This window comes from Camarhynchus parvulus, chromosome 3, assembly GCF_901933205.1.
Source record: "Camarhynchus parvulus chromosome 3, STF_HiC, whole genome shotgun sequence".
Lineage (NCBI taxonomy): Eukaryota > Metazoa > Chordata > Aves > Passeriformes > Thraupidae > Camarhynchus > Camarhynchus parvulus.
Window position 1 is genome coordinate 44,029,303 of NC_044573.1, and position 20,780 is coordinate 44,050,082.

At 37.4% G+C, this 20,780-nt stretch overlaps 1 protein-coding gene across 3 annotated transcripts in view; it reads right to left on the reverse strand.

The window, feature by feature from the left end:
- Positions 1 to 20,780, reverse strand: part of HEATR1 (HEAT repeat containing 1) — a 34,742-nt gene that overhangs the window by 4,483 nt on the left and 9,479 nt on the right. For 2 of the 3 annotated variants that reach the window (XM_030944990.1, XM_030944991.1), the window contains exons 12-37: positions 19,978 to 20,085; positions 19,469 to 19,564; positions 18,365 to 18,453; positions 17,857 to 18,068; positions 17,462 to 17,583; positions 16,668 to 16,865; positions 15,756 to 15,939; positions 15,343 to 15,491; positions 14,483 to 14,675; positions 13,767 to 13,939; positions 13,263 to 13,430; positions 12,182 to 12,424; positions 11,310 to 11,441; positions 10,799 to 10,905; positions 9,606 to 9,749; positions 8,775 to 8,893; positions 8,387 to 8,508; positions 6,802 to 6,930; positions 5,343 to 5,573; positions 4,539 to 4,665; positions 4,072 to 4,238; positions 3,452 to 3,498; positions 2,664 to 2,787; positions 1,773 to 1,913; positions 1,276 to 1,565; positions 370 to 520 (exon numbers count right to left, since the gene is read on the reverse strand). In XM_030944990.1, the coding sequence (XP_030800850.1) occupies positions 370 to 520; positions 1,276 to 1,565; positions 1,773 to 1,913; positions 2,664 to 2,787; positions 3,452 to 3,498; positions 4,072 to 4,238; positions 4,539 to 4,665; positions 5,343 to 5,573; positions 6,802 to 6,930; positions 8,387 to 8,508; positions 8,775 to 8,893; positions 9,606 to 9,749; positions 10,799 to 10,905; positions 11,310 to 11,441; positions 12,182 to 12,424; positions 13,263 to 13,430; positions 13,767 to 13,939; positions 14,483 to 14,675; positions 15,343 to 15,491; positions 15,756 to 15,939; positions 16,668 to 16,865; positions 17,462 to 17,583; positions 17,857 to 18,068; positions 18,365 to 18,453; positions 19,469 to 19,564; positions 19,978 to 20,085 (3,966 nt within the window). The remainder of the gene's footprint in view (positions 1 to 369; positions 521 to 1,275; positions 1,566 to 1,772; positions 1,914 to 2,663; positions 2,788 to 3,451; positions 3,499 to 4,071; positions 4,239 to 4,538; positions 4,666 to 5,342; positions 5,574 to 6,801; positions 6,931 to 8,386; positions 8,509 to 8,774; positions 8,894 to 9,605; positions 9,750 to 10,798; positions 10,906 to 11,309; positions 11,442 to 12,181; positions 12,425 to 13,262; positions 13,431 to 13,766; positions 13,940 to 14,482; positions 14,676 to 15,342; positions 15,492 to 15,755; positions 15,940 to 16,667; positions 16,866 to 17,461; positions 17,584 to 17,856; positions 18,069 to 18,364; positions 18,454 to 19,468; positions 19,565 to 19,977; positions 20,086 to 20,780) is intronic. The other variant, XM_030944992.1, reaches the window with a different exon arrangement.

The window sequence follows — 20,780 nt, forward strand, 5'->3', positions numbered from 1 at the left end:
CCTCACTGGCTTCAGAAGACAAACTCTGAAAAATGCCCATGTCAGCAGCAGAGGGTTAGAATGACTCCAACAAGAGTGTCAGATACACGTTTGAGGAGACTGAATTTTACAGAATGATTTTTTGTGATTCATCTTCCTTTTCAAAGAGGAAAAATACAACAATGTGAGGGAGGAGGAAGAGATGCTCTTAGGTTCCGTATCTGAGTTACCCACATAAGAAAGGGAGTAGAAGAGTAGTATGTTATGAGCTTTCACACAATTAGCACACCTACTTCAGTTTCAGAGAAAAAAGTAATCTCTGCAGTTTCTTCTGGGATCTGGGCAGGTCCTGTCCCCCCTTTATACACCTGTAGGAGTCACAGAGCTCACCTGCAACAAGCACTCCAAAAGATAAGGACTAAGGAAGTGTGGCAGTGTTTCTGCAACCTTTAGCAGAGCAGTGATGGCACTCAGCAGGTAAATCTCATTGGAGACCAGCTCCTTCTTACTTTTTAAAGTCTTCAAGAGTGCTGGCATCAGTCTGTGAATAACCAAACATAAGCAGAGAAAGGTGAAATAACTAACCATTTGGGGGTATGTTTCCAATCAAATACATCCATCTGTTAAGCCTGCAGGGACAACTTTCACAAGAATTTTTACATGTGTATTTGAGAAAGCTCAATATTCTGGGCTCACTGTCATATTTTATTTTGAAGCTAATGAAGGACATTAGATTTAAAATCACAGAATGATTGATCAGAAGAAATCTTTAAAGATCATCTAGATCAACAGCTTTTACTCTATCAGGTTACTCAAAGCCCTGTCTTTAGTTTAAAGATTTAATGACAATAAGAGACTTGTATTTGTAAAGAAATGAAACAGTTTTACAAGAAACAAGTTAGATACATGGATTCTTCTTGGATTGGGAGAATAAAATAATGTAGCATGAAGGGTTTTCAACTGTACTCATTCTCATGTTTTTAAATGCAATTTGTTCTACAGAAAAAATACCAGCTATGGTCTAATTTTTCTAAAGCCATAAAGGTTGTCTCTCTAGTGACAGCAGCAGACTCCATAAGGAACTCCACTGGTCATTATAAAAGTCTTGCAATGTTCCCCACTAGTTTCTTAGGTCTATGACCACAAAGCACCTTCAAGCACTAGAAATACTTTTAATCTTGTCTGCACAAAACACACACAGGGGCAGACTGCTTTCATCAGCATTCCTTCAGTAATGCACTTTGGTGTAACTAACTCCTGCTGCAGTTGGTTCTGTTAAGAAGAACCCCACAGTACCTTGGAAGCTGAGGTATTGCTTGGGCTTTCAGTGTACAGGTGACCTCAGCTATGCAGAGCAAAGCACTTCCCATCACATTTTTTTCCTCCTTCTCTGAAGAAATGAGATCAATGGCTGTTTTCAGAACAGGCACAAATGGCGCTGGATTTTCTGTGCCAAAACCTTTGCAGAGCAGCTTGAGGCTGAACAAAGCAGTCTGCCTGTTGATTGCTTGCTCCTCCTCTTCCTCGTTTCTTCTGCACTTGACAATGGCAATGAGCTCAGGAACCAGCTCTAAGAGCTGCAGGATCTGAGAGGACAGGAGAACACACACATCAGACATTCAGTGAGAAACTCAGGACCTGCAAGGTAGCTGTGGGCAGGCGGCCTTCGTGTCACTGCTCAAGAGCCCTTGCCAGGCTTGCCACTGGTACTTGCCATCTTTATATGGGGTCAAGCACTTGCACATGAATCTCTCTCTGGGTACTTTTGCTAAAGGATAACGCCTTTGCCTCACCTGGCTCTTCTGCCACTTGGTGCGCTGCTGCACCTTGTTGTTCAGGAGGTCCATGGCCTTGCGTCTCACCGACGGCAGCTGATTCATCATCAGCCCCCCAATTACAGGGATGAAGGTTTCTGTTGGCAGTAAGGCATTGACCTACAAGAAAACAAAAAAACAATACCATAAATGCTTTTGCCTGCACTGTGACATGGCAGCCTCCTGATAAGACTCTCTTCAACTTCCCTCATGGGTTTCAGGATCAAAGAAGAGAGGACAAGCCAGCAATGCTGTATCTGAGGCATGCAAAACAACAAAGCAGGGTCCAGCTATTCTGCGTTCACTGGCTAAGCAGCCATTATCCACTAGCTCTGATATTTCCTCAGCAAGTCCTTTTGTCTACCCTTGTGAGCTCTATCCCTCTTTACCCAAAATAATTCTGCCAATGCCCTCTCCATGTACATCATGAAAACTGATCCAACAAGATAGCCACTCAAATTCTACAAATACATTTCTAATCAGAAAAAATAGTAAGAGGAAAAGTGTAAGGATTTAATTCCATGTAGAAATATGCAACAGCATTAGATAAAAAATTTTATGAGTTAACAGTGACAAATGCTGCCAAGAGCCATTTTTCTCCACCAGACATAGTGAAATGACTGCTTACAGCCAGTAGAACATTAAACTAAAGGAAACAAGCATTCCTGATTATTGTTCTGCTTGTCCTGAGAAGCTGTTAGCTGTAATTATTCAGGTTGTTAGCCGAGTTTAAACATTGATGTACCAGGCTGCAGACCATCCAATGAAATATAGTACTAATGCAACAAGAAACCCTATAAAGTTTATAATCATATTAACAAGCAAAAGCAGCAATGTGCCAGTGCTAACATGGGGGCTAGTGAGACTTACTTTATCCAGCATATCGTAGCACTTGCTAAGCAGAACCCTCCAAAATTTGGCCGTTGGCTTGTCCACATTTCCTTCCACTGAAGATGCCACAGTGTTTATGTACTGAAGAACTTCTTCTAACAGCCTAGACAGAAAGAAGTAACTTTCAGCAAGTAACAAGGAGGCTAAAGAAGTCCATTGTTATTACTGGAAAGCATAAAATCTTACAAGGCAACAAAAATACAAGGAAATGAAACAGAAAAATTTAAAAATGAGCATTCATGGAACACAGCATTTAAATAAATCTTACATGCTTTTTCTCTTGGAACAAACATATAAGTTAGGCCTCTGCAAAAGAAACCCTCAATTTCCCTAACACTGGCTTTTACAGCACAATGGCTACAACTGTGATCTTTGATTACACCAATACAGAGGCACCCATGAACAATGATTTACTTTTCTTTCCTACCAATGAACCAATATATTTTGCTAAAAATCTCAAATACCTTTAGTGATTCAGACATGAATAGCATGACAATTATGGCCAAGCATGTAAATAACCTCTATCAAAAATACAGAAAAAGAGTGGACATTGGGTAGAGCAAGTCTTTCAGAAATAAAAAGTTTTACATTCCATTAAAAGAAAAAACATAAAACCAAGTAAATTGCACATGATAAATACTGCTTGTTGCAGAGGACATTTAAAACTATCATTAGAGTAAAAGATATTCTAATGGCACTACACTTAAAAGATATTCCTGGGCTGCAGTAAAAGCTAAAAATAGGAGTAGGGCATATTTAAAGCATACCTCTGTTCCAACTCCTGCAGCTCTTCGGGTTCTTCATATTCAACTATCTGGTTTAAAAAGCAAGAATGAAAATATGAAACTTTCCTCCCCTCATTAAACTAAAATGCCAGAATACACAAATTTGGCTTTTTTAAATCAAATGTCCACCAACATGGCAATTATGAGTCCCTACATTTGTACTTAAGCCATCATTCTAGAAGGAAATCTGAGACCCTTGGGCAATGCAGTCACATTAGCAAATGCAGTTCATGCTGGTGGATGATTTTCAGCTGAAAAATTGGGACTATCTTCTAGAGTCAGAGCCTGAAGTTCATAACATTTTGTCTTTTCAATTAACAACATGAATCTCATGCTGAATTTGGAGTTACACAGGCTGTGAGTGAAATCCCCATCTCCATAAAGTCAGTGGGAATACACTGGGACCAGAATTTCACTTGGTTACCTATGCATAAATAACATTACTGAAAGGTTTCAAAACTGTGCCAATAAAAGTGTCAGCACGATATACTGGACAGTGCCCCCCATTTGAATATAAAGTCAGACTAAAAAGTAAATTACACCTCAGCTATTACAAAATGGCACAGTCACTTACCAGTCTAGAAGCAAACTGCCATTATTACCTTTTTCACAAAACTCTGAGAGGACAGAAGTTGTGACATGAAGGAGACTGACAAGAATTTGAAATGCCGGAGTTGTTTGTCGGAGTGAGATTCCACATTAAAGAGCTGCCCCTCCTGATTTTTCAGCTTTGTCTTACATGTTAACTTTTTTGTCCCAGGATCATCTGCTGAAGACATTGACAAAACAAATTTGCATTTGTTTGCAAAAATACAAGATATTTCATTTCTGATCACAGAAACAAAGTAAAATTACAGTTGTTCAAAGCCCCATCCAGCCTGGCCCTGAACGCTGACAGGGATGGGGCACCCACCACCCCTCTGAGACACTTGTTCCAGTGCTTCACCACTCTCAAAGTTTCTTCCTTATATCTAGTCTGAATCTATCCCCTTTTAGTTTAAAACCACAACCCCTTGTCTCTTCTGTTAGGAAGGTTTATATGCATTTTCTGTCTCTGTTTTGTGGTTACCTTCTTTATTCTCTGGCAGCTCTGTCAGATACTGGATTATCTTCATCACGCTCTGGAACTGAGAACGTACATTAAATTCACAGCAGATGGAAATCCAAAATTCAGTGTCTGCTTCCAGAACAGCATCCTGTTAATGGTTCAGACAAAAAAAAGAAATATTTCAAGGATTAAGAAAGAATATTTCTACCAATACTAATAAAAATACTCGAAAACACCTCAGTGAGCTTGTGAAAATGCCATGCTGAGCTGGACACTTCCAGGATTAACACTACTGGTAAAAGCAGCAAGCCCTTGGAGAGAACAAAGCTCCAGAGGCTAAAGAGAGAGATCAAACCGCTGCAGCAAAGACTATCTTCTCACCAGTGTTCCTTTAATAATTCTTTCTGTTTCCCCCATAAACTAAGCTTTCACCTAATCTCAGGGCCTGCCTACACAAAAACTTATTAGGGTTTCATCTTAGTCTGTAGAGAAAGACCAGTATAATGTTTCACAAATGCAACTGAAGGAAAAAAACCCAACTTCATTACTATTAAAGCGCTACATAATTAGATTATCAGCTCTTCAGATTAAGGATTGCTGTACAATATGATCTGATCTGTTGTTCAGGCCCCAAGACGTAACACTATTGAATATGCAGTACATGTCACAGCCAACATCACCATCAGGTTCTGCTGTAGCAGAAATCCAGAGCTCACTACCTTTTCCAGCATGACCTGGGGCTTATTAGGAACCTTCCTAAAGGCAAGACTGTGAAGAAAAGAGATCAGGCTCTCAGGTAAAAAGCTGACCCCTCAGTCTGCTAACCTTGTCTGTGCTTGGCGTCGTTGTCACAGTTTTGGTCACGTACTGCTCGAAGAGCAGCACCAGGAGAACCCAGAGGAATTTGTCTCCTCCCACCGTAGTGATCAGCTGGGACAGGATGGGCAGGCGCCGGTGCTCCGGCACGTGGGGCAGGGCATCCACAAACACACGAATGATCTTGATCACCACCTCCTCCACGTTTCCTGAGGACTCTGACAAGTCACTGTCTTCAGCCTGGGCACAAACACAGCAGCTCAGACAGGTTACTGCAGGTGGGTACAAGGCCTTTCTTGCAACTTCAGAAAATAAGAGAAACCTCTAAGTGCCAGACAACAGCACTGCCAAATGCATAACCTCAAGGGAAACCTAAGTGTTCCCAAGTAAAATTTGTAATCATACAGCTCCTTTGCAGTGTTAAAGGAAGATGCTTCAAATAAAATTTTAAAAAGGAAGAAAAAAAAAGAACAAAAAAGAGAAAAACTCTACTTGGCATCAGCTGAAACAAACAAGACATTATCAAGAGAAAGCAAAGCCACATCCTTCAGAAAACTTTGAGTTAGTGTCTTAGATTCAAGGGCCTAGGAAAAATAATATACATGGGCTACATGGCCTCAAGTAACATTAGTTTCTTCCCACATGAAATAATCGTGTGCAACAAATAATTTGTCACAGAAACTTGTGTGAGCTGCTAGGATAGGTTTTAAAGAAAAAAATTAAAGAAATCAATTTCTCTCTCTTTTTATATAACAGAGAACTATAACTGATGAGGATATATAAGGATGAAAATGTGTACACATACAATTAAATATAGTCTGGGAAATCCTCAGCCCATTATCGAAAACATTTTTTTCCTCAATTCATTTTTACATGACATAATACACCATGTTTCATGTTTAAATCTAAATATGATCAAGAATCGAGATTTCTTAGGTGCAAGTGAAATCTGACCGAAGAAAATGTTGATTTGAAAAACAAGGATCTATTTTTGTTTTGGTTTCTAGCCATTTATCTAAGAGGTCCAAGCAAAATCAAGAAAAGCCCCAGAAACACCAGCAGGAAGAATAAAAGCACTTCCACTTCTTTCAGACCACATCTACTATTCCTATGACTATGACATATTATAGGACTAATACCCAGATTCTTCCTTCCAATGGTTCCTCTACTGAACTTGCCTGCTATTTTTATGACAAAAAGCTTGAACTTAAAGTATGTTTCAGGACCTCTCAACGTATAGTTGTGGTAATTTTGGCTAAACCATTTATAAAGTGCAGAAACTCAAGACTGCACTTGAAGAAGCAGCAGTCTGATGAACTTGGTCAGAGACAGAGGAGTCTGAATTACATTATATTACAAACAATTTATTGTCTATAAAAATAATCCTAGAGTAGGTGACAACTTATTCTACCACCAATATTCTAAATAAAGTTAATTAATAATCTTTCCATTAAGCAGACAAATGTACCTGTATAAGAGCAGGAATAACCATCTGCACTGTCTTGTTAATTACTTGGAAAGTGTAGGTATCATCCAGACGCAGGACATTTGCTCCCATGAATGTAAAAATGGGCATAATGTTGTGAAGAACTTTATCCTGGAAAAGAAGAGATTAATTAGTTCATGCTGCTGTGCATATTGTACTTTGAGGCATTTCTCATTCCTACAAATGACATTGGATTCCTATTAAAAAACCCCAAAAAATCAAAAGAGAATCATTATTATCTTTCAAAATCTCCCTAAATGAGTTTTAAATGCACATTGTCCCTTAATGCTACTTACTGTGTGACTGGTAGATTTCTAAACATTATTTAGAAACCAAGACACACGTCTGAGCAACTAATTAGAGAGTGGAAATTGAGAGTTTAGTGTGATAAAACACCTTGTTATCCTTCCACTCAGTGCCAGGTGAACACAAGTAAAACCAGCTATGAGGAAATCTGCAGAAGCACAAAATGTGGTTGTGGCACAGATTCCAGTGATTTTTCCACCCACTTTTTTTGTATCTGTAAAACATCTGCATTATCCACAATCATACAGTGTAAACTAACCATACTAATTTCAGTTTTTGGCTTTTTGGGGCCTAGACTGTAATCATAGTAGCCAATTTTAAGAAGGCTGGATTAGAGGTGTCACCTAGCTCAAAAATTAGTTTCCTAGATTTTGCCAGGACTTAGAGCAATAAATTATGGGCATATTTTTCATTTACTTTTAGTGATTGGAATAAGTGCTTTAGATTTTAAAAGTGAGATTAAATGAATACAAAATGTTTCCTTCTATTCTGACCTTGAAAATTTTTTAAGAGCCAATATTAATGTAAAACAAATGCCTGGTTCTCTAGCAGGTGATGGCAGTAAGATGGAAACAAAAACCCCAAACAATAAAACTACAAAATCCTCCAAAAATTTATCAACAATATCACAGTTTTATCTTTAGGAAAACATGCTACCTTTCCAAACTTGTGGAGAAAATATTGAAGTAAATATAAAGATACAAGCTGAGTTTGATACACCTGGATACATTTTGCTGGTTTAGAGTTTCAAAGCAAAAGAATCTTAGAACAGTGTACAGTCAAATTTCAGTCCATACAAGAAAAGGCCTGTTTCTTGGTCAATTAAAATCAGAACAACCCAATTCTATTATCAATTACAATTTCATTTTTCAGTGTTGTACAAGATAGGAACTTGTAAGAATGCATGTGCTAACAGGTCAGCATTCTTTTTATATAAAAGAGCAGGAGGAAGAAGAAAAAGGCACAAGAACTGTGACCAGAGTGGAAAGGTCAGGCAGGGCTGGTGTCAGAAAGCTGCTTCCATTTCTACTGCACTCCACTGCAAGCCACAAATGGCTGGTGACCAAAGCATCAAGACAGAGGTTTGTTTTCAACTAAAATGAAACAGAAAGCCCTAAAAGAGCAGGGACCCTGTCCATTTTGCCTCTGGCTCCTTTTCAGGAAGTTTCTCCCTGCAGAAGAGATCTCTATGTTCTTCACTCTACCCAATATTTGGAAACCAAAGAGAAGAGCCAACACATGAATCCCAGGTGTTACTTACGGGAAATATTCCAGCAACAGCACCAAGGAGCAGCAGAGCATGGTGGTGTGTCTGGGGCATTTTAGAAATCCTGATGCACTGAACTATCAGTTCCACATTGAATTTTTCTTTGTCCAGGATATCTGCAGGTAAAAATACCCACTGATTAACACCTTAATGGTCAGCCATGTAGGAGTAAACAGTACACTCAAGCACTGTTTTCAGTGTGCAAACCATATCTAATGCATCTACAAAAAACGATTAGGAAGGCAAACTTGTATACCCTCATAGAGAAATCTCTCTCTCCTCAACAAAACAGTGTAGACTGAGGAAGAAAACCAAGTTGAGACAAATGTTTTAATGCTGAGCTGTGAGAGAATTACCCAGAGATGAGTCTGGTGATTTTTACCTGCTGGGACCTTGCTACCATCTGATGACAATTTCTGACAGATGTTTAGCAGGCAGCTAAGGATCAGCTGCTTTGTATATTCCATATTTTCTTCTTTTGATGCTGCGCGTTCCAGACACCTATACATTCATGGAAAAAAGAGACGGAAAAATAAGTGACCAAACTGCCTATTAAGACACAAATAAGAAACTGCCATTTTAATTCTACATAAATTCTAAATGGAGGCTTCCAAAAAGTCTTTGCCGAAAGTTTATTCTTTTTTGTTTTCAAATGCATCAACTGGTCTAACCAAAGACACTTATCAAAGAACTGCCAAAAACTTACATATAACCTGGACTAGAATTGCTAGTCCATGTACAAGCAAGTCATAAGAAAGACAAACACCCAATCTATATAAATTTATCCTAAGTGCCTGGATGTAGGGCTGGCAGGAAAAAAAATAATTTCCTTAGGTTACACTGGACTAAGACTGTTCCACAATGTATTGGGAGGAATTTTAAAGCTTAGAGAATTATAACAGCTCTGCTGAAGACACGAGTCCTGCCAATTATCCCAGTTTTAGGACAGGTGCCATCCTTGGCAATCCCAAGCCCTCTACCCAATGAAGTTTTCACACAAGAGAAGCTAAGCATCAGGTAAAAATCTTACTGTTTCCAAGAGAAAAAATTGTAACTTCCCTTTCCCCTCCTCCTCCTGACTGGCCTAAATGAAGTTCAGTTGAAAAAGGCAAGCTAAGCTACAAGACATGGCAACAAAGCACAGACCCAGTAGCCCATATTTCCAAGTTTAGGGTGTCTGTTGCACCAGAGAGGGGTCCAGACTCTGTTTTACCTGCTCAGAAGGTTGAAAAGTGCAGGTACCAATGCCTGCGGATGCCGAAGCTTCTTCTTATGCTGCAGTAACTCCAGAATAAGCATCACCCGCTGCCAGCTAGAGTGCTTTGTTTCGGGTGCCAATTCTGCACCTTGAGGCTTTCTAAAAAGACAGGAGAAACAATCATGGATTGTCAAAGCAAATGCTACAGTGCTTCAGGAGACACACACACACATCCCCAAGTAAAAAAAGACAATTTTTCTTTCACATAGTATTGCATGTCCTTTACTGCTCTCCCTGGAGGGGTGGCACTGTGTGGGCTTTTGATTGAAGCAGCAACACATTTTAAACAAACAACAAAAAATTTCAGACGGAACTCGAAAAAACAAGTATTTCTTGGAAACACTTCTGGAAGTGGGGAGGAAAAAAAAATTCTGTTGCCAGGTAACTGTCCAAATGGTGATCTGCTTGCCATCCAGGAAACTTGCTTCTCTGGAACTACTAGTGGTTAACACACTGACTATGTAGGCAATGGCAGGGGGTGTATGAGTATGTCTGTTTGTGAACTGTGACAGGTACAGTTTACAGATGGGTCAATCTAATAGGTGATAATTATTCAAAATGGTCAAGTGAAGGAAAATTAGAAAAGCTATTGCAGGTCAAATCAGGAAAATTAACTCAATATCCTGTTTCAATATGGCTGAAAGAATATTTAAAGAGAGTAAGTACAGTGAACAAAACAGCTCCTCATGAGAATGGAGAGAAGAAACAGGACAAAGATTTAAAAATTAGTGATTATATTACCACCTTACTGGAAACAAAATACTGTTTTTCAGTCACCTAATGAATATTTTGATGAACATCTGTTAGGTTTCAGCCCAGTGTATGTAATTTGTCCATGCATCTATATTTTAAACTAACCTTACCATTAACAAAAATGAATCTTGTTCAACTGTGTCATGATTCTATAACAGCAACTGTTAACATTAAATATACTGGATTTTTTAACATATTTTGACTGTATTTCCATGAGCTCTCAAACAGCGACAAGAGTTGGTTTCCCCATGCCAAAAGTAGCTTGGATTTATTTTACTGTGAAAAGAAGAAATGCTTGCTTGCATTTTCAGTGCAAACTATGCAATGTATTAAGACAACACATTTGGCGTTTTCAAACTGCATGGATAATACTTGTGGGTTTCTAGTTACTTTACCTCTGTTGCTGCATTTTCTGTCTTCTAGTCTGTTGAACAGTGGCCAGACTTTTGGTTTTCTCAGGAGGCTCCAGTTCTTGGACAATCTGCTCAGCACACACTGTGATCTGAAACAAAACAATAACAATGCAAGCACCAATGAACAATCTGTCACATCACATATCTGTGCCCTGCCTTTTTTAAAACACATCCCTTTCATGCACATATGGGTATATAATCCACATATTCCTGTCATATTCCCAGAAAATGAAAATCAGCGCGGTAGAAAAGAAGTGACTTCTGCTGCATTCATTCACTTAGTGTAGGTAAGTGACTGATAGGTGGCTATTAAAGAAGCACCCTTTAAAAGCAGTCATTTAACAAAATTTTCATGCTATTAACACTATTCTTTGACAAAAAGCTTCCCATTCCTTTCCCACTATAAATGATATAAACAACAAGTGTTACTGAATGTAGATGACAAAATCATGCTGCAATGGGTCTAAACATATTTCTGGAGGTTGTCACTTACCCCTTTAAACACACTGCTGATTGTCTGGGCACAAAGTGGGTTCTTACAGTCTAAGAGTAAGTCAAACAATACTTTTAGTAGCTTCTGTTGCACCATCCCATCTGACACAGCTGCAAAGAATGGCTTAGTAATCTACAATAGTGAAAAAAAAAGATGCAGAGAGGTTTACTTTAAGAGGGTAACAAAATTGCAAGGTGTTGAATTAATATATGTTGGATTCTGTATGACATACCCCATCATGCAGTACTGCAAAAAACTGCATATTAACTACATACTTGTATATATCCAGGAATGGATATATACAAAAAAATGTAGATCACAGACACATGAAATATCCAAGAGACAAACTGATTTCTGAAATTTTTCGCACAACTGACTGGTGTAGGGAACAAACTTGCTGTTGCCAGCCTTTGGGAAGTACATGCCTACACCTGGCCAGAATCTGTAGCTTCCTTCAAAGTGAACTATTTCTCACCTATTGGATTTTGTTGACAATTTTTCCTCAGATGAAAAAGATTAAGTAAAGCTCTTGTCTGACTGACAAAAACCTAAAACCTGTGGAACAGCAGTATCTATAATGATACAGGAACTCATCTGCAAGCAAATACAGTATGGCTATTTTGTGCTTGTCAAAATGCAAAAAATAGAGCAAGCAGCAATATCTCCTTCTGATAATTTTAAGAGTTCAAGTTTTGCAGCCTGTTTAGATGTTTCAAAGACAGTATGGAGACACTGAAATCTTGTAGTAAAAAAAAGACAGGTCAAAAGCTATAGACTCCTCCACAGTGAAAGAGCCCTTGCAAATCCAATCTCAAACACTGCAAGCTGCTTTAAGCATAAAAATAAATAAAGGGTATTTCATAAAGCCATACCTGCCCAAGTGCTGTGATCTGAAATGGTGGAATTTCTTCATATATTTTCTTGGCAGCATGCAGACTTTTGATAAATAAATCCAGACTCTTCTGATTCTTGCACAGGAGGGTTGCTGAATATTCATTAAACTTCCTAAGGATTAGATGCAGGAGAATGACTTCATCTTTTAACATTGCCTCAGCTTTGTGAAAGACCTTCTCTAGCAGACGGTCTAGTACAGGCAAGAGGTGAGACAGAACCATCTGCAAACAGAGAAAATCCAGAAGTTTTTATCCATTTTCAGTTTAACAACTTTCCAGTAGCACAGCTTCATTTTACCGCAGCATCCCCTCTCTTGGACCACACTGCACACAGTATTTTAGGCAGCAGCTGTTCAATTGGAAAAATATGAGGCATAATATGAGATTACCCCAATACCTGCTCATCCACTCCTTAGCTATTTTCATTTGCAGAACAGTATTTATAATTTCAAAGTACAGAAGCAAGGTAATTTTTCCATCCATTTATGATTGCTGTTTTCCACAAAACCCAAATGTGAAGCAAAACCACTCACCCCCTCCATGCAGTTCACAATCTTTTCAAGACACATACAACTGAACAGAACATAAAAATTCAAATTTAATTCATTTTTTGAACTTTGAAGTCATATTTTCCAGCACTTGGAGAATTCTGAATATGCTACATAAGACTAGGTTAATATATATAAAAGAAATTCACAGTCACTGCTTGATACCTTGCACTTCTTTACAGAAAACTCAATGTTCACTAACCAAAGTAATACATTTCTTCTGCAGCAATCTCTTCTGAAACAGTATTTTTTAGTAATATCAAGGGAGTTTCCTTAAAAACTCCAATGCAAAATTCTGCAGCCATTACATTCCAGAAGGAGCATGCAAACATTTTATCTTTCATTAAACCATACTTTGCAGCTTTACTGCATATTATTGGAGGTGTCAACTTAATACCTAATAATCTAATACATTATGGAAATATTTAACAGCATTATTTCTAAATTATATGTGATTTCAGCATTTCACTCAAGGGCAGAATCCATAAAAAAACTCAAAAGGCTGCACTTACTTCACCATGGATTTCATGAAGAATTTTCATTAAGTTTCTTGCAATATATGATGGGAAAATATGGCTCTGTACACAATCAAGTATGTTTTCCAAAGCTTCCAATAATTTTTTTTTCTGGGATTTCTGTTTTGACTGTGTCTCAAGATCCTCAAATAGAGTTCCCATAATCTAGTTCATTAGCAAAGCGAAAATTAAGTTATTTTCTTGCAATAAAAAGGCCTTAAAAGAAAAATCATTTGATGTTTTCTTAACACTGTCATCTATATATAAGTAGAGTTCTTCATCTGGAAATAAACCACTGTTAATGCCTCTTAGGTTCTCAGCTCTCTGCATGTAATAAATCACCTAAATGTTTTTATAGTTCCTAAAACAATTATAAGTCAGTCCACTATAGGATACAAAGACAAACAACTTTACTGGTTAACCTGATTTCTTTTCTGTGAGACAGAAGCTCACAGCAGCAGACAAAACTTGTATTAACGAACACCTTAATTAAAAATATACCTGTGCTATGTATGTAGGGTCAGATACAATCTCTTCTGTCTTTTGCTCCAAATGCTGAAGGACAGGATAAAACAGAGACTCCTTTATTCCTCTCAAGGAATGGAGGCAGTTGAGAGCAGCCCTTCGAACTTCACTCACTGGACTACCCAAGTTAATTAGCAAAGATATCACCACTGCAAGAACAATGAGGCAAGGAGGAAAAGAACAGAGTAAAGTCAGTGGTGAAAATTTTACTGTAGCTGTCCCTGAAGAGGCATCAACATTACTTTGGAATTAAGAAGTTGTCTCCTTTCACTGTAAACCTCTAAGGTACACAAAACCAATAGAAGTCTCACAAATTCATGACTCTGAACTTCATCACAGTCCTTATATTCATGTTTAAGCTCAGACCTTATATACTGGTAGTGACTGTCACACCCTGAGACTGCACAGACAGTAATGTCCTCTAACTGACTCCTTCAACATAGCCCTGTGCTCCTTTAATACTTATAAAATCAAAAAAAAAGTGGCTTCACTTACTTCAAGCTTGGACTTACAACTGCACCAGTGAATTAGCAAGAGAACTGTCTCAGCCCAGTGAAGTTGAACATAAATAACTTGAGATACCCTTCATGGTATAAAATATTGTAAAATTGCACAAAATTAAAAAGTACAGTGATTGAGTTCTAAGATGAGACACACAGACAGACAGATAGATAGATAATGTTTTACTTTACCTGGAGATGATGGTGATAGCAGTTGTTTCTTTTTCTGGTTTGCTTGTGATTCAAGCAGTGCATAGCCAATATACAGAGCCTGAGTCTGTAGCATTGCACTGACTTCATAGTTCAGTTGATTTGAAAGGTTATAACTGTAAGTCCATAAAATGGAAAGGAATTTGAAGAGAACCTCTGAATCTTCTAGATGCACCTTAAATTTAACACAATGGAAAAGAAAAAAAAGAAAAAAGTTTAATTTGTTTAATTTATTTGGCAAACTACTACTGAAAACATTTGATAAACCACCCGACCCACTTCAAAGGAGTACACTGAAAGAGAACTTTGTCTCAGAAAAACAGAGAAACAGTGTCTTTTGGGAAGAAAAAGTTATTGAGTAAACACTGCATGTATACACAATGCCAGATGTTATTTACATATGCATGTGAAAAACCATCAGATGATGTAATAAGGAAACACAAAAGTTCTCCTAGAAGTTTTCCTTCCAGTTTCTGTATTTAAACACTACCAAATTTTACAGAGCAATTCTTTGTCTTGCTACCAGATAGAACCAAAACTTTTTGCTCAAACTTTAGGCTCTTGATCTTGTCCTGCGAATCAGTGCTGTTTTCATCTTTGTCTCCACTAGTACAGTTGTGTTTTGTTTTGTTTTTTAACTTAGCTTTCTATTATTACATTTAATTAGGGTTAAGTAATCCAGCTGAAGCTTACACTAGCATCTCCTCACAGTACTTGAATGCCACAAGCAGTGTTGCATGATCTGTTGACCATTTTTCTCAGGTTTCCTTAAAAGTAATGCAACTATGAAATAGTTCATGACTCTGACTCGTAATTCAGAGCAACAAATGCAAAAATAATACCTTGAATAAGAGATTCATCAATGCTCTGTACTGAAGAGCATCGCTTCCCTCACTAGCTCCACTGACAAGCAGGTCAAACAGCCCCAAAAGGAGGTGCAGGTAGTCTTGGCTATCTTGCTTCAGAGATTCAGGATTCCACCAATATTTCTCTAAAAAATACAGGTTATAATTAGGACACAGCAGGTGCATAGGAACACCCTCAGAAACCAGGAGAAAACAGACATCTCTAGTTAAAAGAGGACAATATATGTGGTTGATTTCATGTTCACAAGTAAGCAATCTTTACAGATGTCAGTAACAAAGGAAAAGGTTAGGGAAGCAACATTTCCATGATTCCAACAACTTCTGAAGGAAAAAAAAACAAACTTTCCTTTTTCACTAGTGTAAGCAAGAGGCAAAATCTTAACACCTACCTTTTACAAAGGCCAGGGGAGTTTTTAGGCCATTAATGAAGTTTTTCAATAAGAACAGAACCATAGCTGACTCCTCAGCATGAGCATGCTCATCACTATTGAGCTTTTCTATATATGCAATTAACAAGTCCTCAGGCACCAAAGTGTCCTCCACTGTTTCAACAGACCAGCTTAAGAGAGTTTCCTGTGAATGAAAATCGATTTTAATGTATTCTGTCACAATTCCATGCAAAAGAAACCAGAAATTTAGCCTTAAAATTCAGCAACGTTTCATTTCCAACCTCCAAAGAGGTATCCTTATGTAGTGAATTACATTTCTGATTTTACACTGAAACTTGCATCTGCAGTTTTAAAACCTAGGCTAGCTCTTTCTACCATAATTACAGTGTACATAAATGAGGTAACAGAAGAGTAAAATATCAGTCTCTCTAAAATCTCTTCAAAGGGATTGGGAATTCCAGCATTTTTGACAGTCAGTTTAACACTTTCATCTAGCTCTGTTCCAGAAAAATAATTCATGTTTCAGATACTTGCATATACAAAAAAATCATTAATGGAATAACCTGAGGTCAGAATAAATAATTACCATGTGCCACTATGTGTGTATATGAGGGGATGTACACACAGAAACACAACCCTGCTCACATGGGTTTCTTACACACAGAAAAAAAACCTAGAGCTGTTTCTCAACAAAATAAGTCAAGAAAACTCCAATGGAAACACACATAAAATATTAGAGTAATTCTTAATGGCACTATTGCCAAGTGTGTGTTTTTGCTCTGAGAAGAAATGAAGGTGAGATTTTTCACTTAAAGTTTCTGAACCTGGTCTTCAGTAAAAACAATTTTAAAACCTTCTTAATACTGTTTTCAGTACAAAGAAAATGCCCTCTCCACACTGTCTACATCTTACCTCTGCAAGTTCACAAGTTCTGAGATTCTTAATTTTTTTATCCAAGAAGCAGAAGACTCTGATAGCCACTGGAAGATAATTTTCCTTCATCTGTGCATTGCAGCAGCAGTGAACAAGCACTGCACCAATTATATGAGTAGTTACTTTCTGTCTCACACTGTCAGATTCTGTTTCAGCAACGAGTATCAGGTCATCAACCTTAGGAAAAAAGAGTGGAGGACAACAAAAATCAGTATAACAGTGGGAGTTCCCTATGACTAAACTGAACATGTAAATGAAAAATGGTGTAATACTGTTTAGTTTCTATCATAGGTAAAAAGTGACTGTCTGCTGTAATTGTACTTTTTGAAACCTTGCAATGCACAAGCATCAGTTTCTATGAACTACCCACAGGTATACTTGCTTACTCTCTAGAAATTTTTTTTCACAAAAGTAAAAATTCCTCAAATATAGTTACACTAATCATTTGTCAAAAAAGGTAATCACTTCTTTTCCTTAAGTTAAGGAAGAAATTGGTTTTACATGGATGGTATTGTGGTTTGGTATTTTTTACATATATATATAAATTGTATATAAATACAGAAATATATATAGACATATATATATATATATAAATAGATATGATTATATATATATATTTATACACACATACATGTATTTGTCTAGCAGCTTGGTTATAGCATACTAGTGCCTAGAGCAGCCATGCAAAGTTCTTCAATATCACATTTGTTTGATTACAGTCACCACCTGAAAAGTAAAACTTCTCTAAGGTTAGGCTGACATGGTATACTTACCATTTGCAATAGTAAGGAAGGGTCCTCTGATGTCAAATTTCCAGAAAGTAGAAGAATCATTTTCTCATTGGCCACTCCAACCAACTCTGCAGACTCAGTAGATTTAATTGCCTCTTCAAGAGCTACTCCAAGGAGAAAAAAAAAGTCAATAATCTAGGTATAAAATTAATGTATTAACATATTGGTGGCTCAATAATATTTAGAATGAGTCAGAAACATACTTAACAATTTCTACCTCTTTTCGAAGAGTTTTTTTCAAAATCCATTTACAGTTACAGCATGATAGCCTGATAGTGACAGCCTGCCTCCTTCAATATGTGTTTAGGTTCAATAAGGATGAGGTTCTAACTTGCCACAAGTATTCTCTATCAAATTAGTTACAAGGAACGCTTTACCTTCTGGCCAGCCTTTCAGTAAAGGATGCAAAGAGCAGAGATCAGACTGTGACAAACAAACAGCCATTTTCCAATCTGCAGATTTTGAATTTGCATTAGTGATTATCATAAAAGGTAACAACTGCATTACTGCTGCATCTAGCAGTTCTTTCTTCTCTTTCAAAATCTCCTCTTTGACTAAAATTTTTACTGCTTGCTCCAAAACCTTGTACCTGAAAGAGAACAAATCATGTTGAAAATACATTACTCAAGCACATCAGCAACGTTTCTTTGATTTGTTCTCTATTCTCCATGGTGATTTTCTGTATCTAAACAGCAGTAACAACAAATAAAGAATTAATGGGAAATGGTATGAAAATAATTGGTCATCTCTCTTGTAACTCAGCATAGACATAGCATAACAAAAAGCATTTGCAGAGAAACACAGTTTTTAAAGTATTCTTTTATAGTTACTTAAAAAAAAATTGTACTGAAAGAATGTAGACTGAAAAAAAAAGCACAAACATACCATTTTCCATCCTTTGAAAGATCAGTTTTCTGGAAAATGTTCAAAAGACTTGATACTATTACTTCTGGATTGACTTGTTCTCTGAAAATCTGAACGATAATCAAGAAAAATTAATGAAAATACAACAACATACAAAGCAGTCTGCCACATCATAATGGAAAATGCATCTGCTATACCAAGTGGGAACAGAGATCAAACATGACTAACTGCATTTCTGCTGGTGTTCATGTAATGAAAATACTATCAGGTGAAAAAAAGTAATAAGGCTGCCCAGTATGCCCTCTTGATATGCTAAACTATGGAGAATTTATTGAATGTGGAAACGTTTGGTAAAATTGATAAACGATATGCAAACTATGTTATAATTAAATAAGAATTGTTTTTACTTTACATTGCATCTGGATCACAAAAATAAAAGGCACATTAACAAAAGACACTGAAGTTTAAAGGAGCCCTCATGTGCTTCTATTCCTATTTACTGGTGATCAAGAATGAATGAACACAAGAGACCAATTCCACTACTACTAATAATATTCTCCACTACTACTAGCAGAAGCCATAAAGACAGACTGTTACTCTAGCTGGAAACAATCAGTACAATGCATACCAGAGTCCTATCCAGTAAACCTGAGCTGGAGCTCAGGACTTTGCCACTATCAACTGACCAAATGACTCGCATATGGAAAAACAGCTGAGCACCTCTCACTGGACTAATGTCTTGTGACTGCACCACTTTCCATCCAAAAGACAGATAGTGTGGCTTGCCTTTTTATAGAAAAACATACAGAATAAGCAGGAAGTGTGCCTTAAATAATAATCAAAGATTTAAGTATGCTTCAGTAGCTACATTAAAAAAAAGAAAAACAAAATTGATAAATTAACTGCCTACCCCTTGGTAAGGATCAGAGAGCAGAGATTTGGAGGGAATTTGTGAGATGGCAAACAACACAAGCCTCCTGTATTTGTGCTGCTTTATCCTGTTAAAGGATAGAAGTCATGCAATAGGAACACAACAACAAGAAAGACAGCAACACAGAATACATTCCAGACACACACACATTGGAGACCAGGTAAAATCTTGCATGCCAAAAGACACACACTTACCTCCAAAGAACTGAGAGCAGACATCACAACATCTCTGTTGTCATCCTTGAGCCGTCCAAAAATTGCTTCTTCTATGAAAGCCTGATCAAAGCCTTCCTGAAAAAATAAGGGAAAACAGAGTCAAAAGAAAAATAAATAATTTGTCTGTAGAACACTTTACAGGCTTTTAATGAAATATCTGAATTCTAGTGTAAGAGAAGTGGTAATATCATCTAAATTAAACCTCACAGGCAGACTAACTTTCAATAACAAAAGAAAGAAAACTAGAAATATTAACTAACTTGGATTTTATGAGAATGCAAGCAGCTTAATCAACAAGAACTATATCCAGACTCCAGAATATAGGGAAAGGGTGACAGAAGCCTGCTGAAAACACCATGAAAAGCAGTAAGGATGACATAGGCACAGTTTCACATACCACTCATCTTCAACTGGTAAGTCTGGCAAACAGCTTTTTGAAGACATTCTATGTTAAGTCAGTTCTGTAAGTGAGAGGTTCAGACACAAACCTTTGAAGTTTCAATAACATCTTTCAAATGCTGAAGAGCCAGGACCCGCACAGCAGGCTGAGGATGATTCAAACTAAGCAGAAGGGAGGTATCGGAGACTTCCAGAAACTGAAATACAGATTTCACAGTGAAATGAAATCTCATTGCGTGTTAAAAATGTTTTAAATATACATAAGGATAATAGGAGACATTCTTATGGCAATTTTTCGTATCAGAAGAAAATCTGGACAATCAAGACCTAGAAAGTTAAACTACAGTACAACCATATTGTATAACTGTTTTAAATTATTAAATTTCTTCAGTGTTGCAGACAGTTTTTGGAAGATAGCTTGAAAAGTACAGTAAGCCACAGACACCATTATGTCCTAGAAAAGCATTACGCTTATCTAAGGATTCTGAGAAAGCTCTACTGACAATGTCAGTGTGACAGAGCACAGACAGAAACTGCTAAAAAGGCATCCCTGCTAGTCCAATTGCGTGCACTTATCTCAGGAACCTTAAAAGCTGGAAGAGAGTCATATGCCTTTGTTCTGCATGCCTTGCGTTTCTGTTAATCCACTTACTACTCAGGCACAGAATCTGCACCTTTGTTAAATCAGTACAAAAATACAGGAAGCGCTTCTTTCTGTAGTTCATCATGTTTGCCTTCAGTCCTTCAGTCATTGCAAACAACAGCCATAATACTAACCAGCTCTTCTAATAAATTCCTCGGCCAGATCTGTTGCAGTAATGGTTATTCTGTGTTAGGCTGAGTTTCAATTGCTCTTCAGAAATGGCACAGGAAGAACTCTGTGGTCACTTGG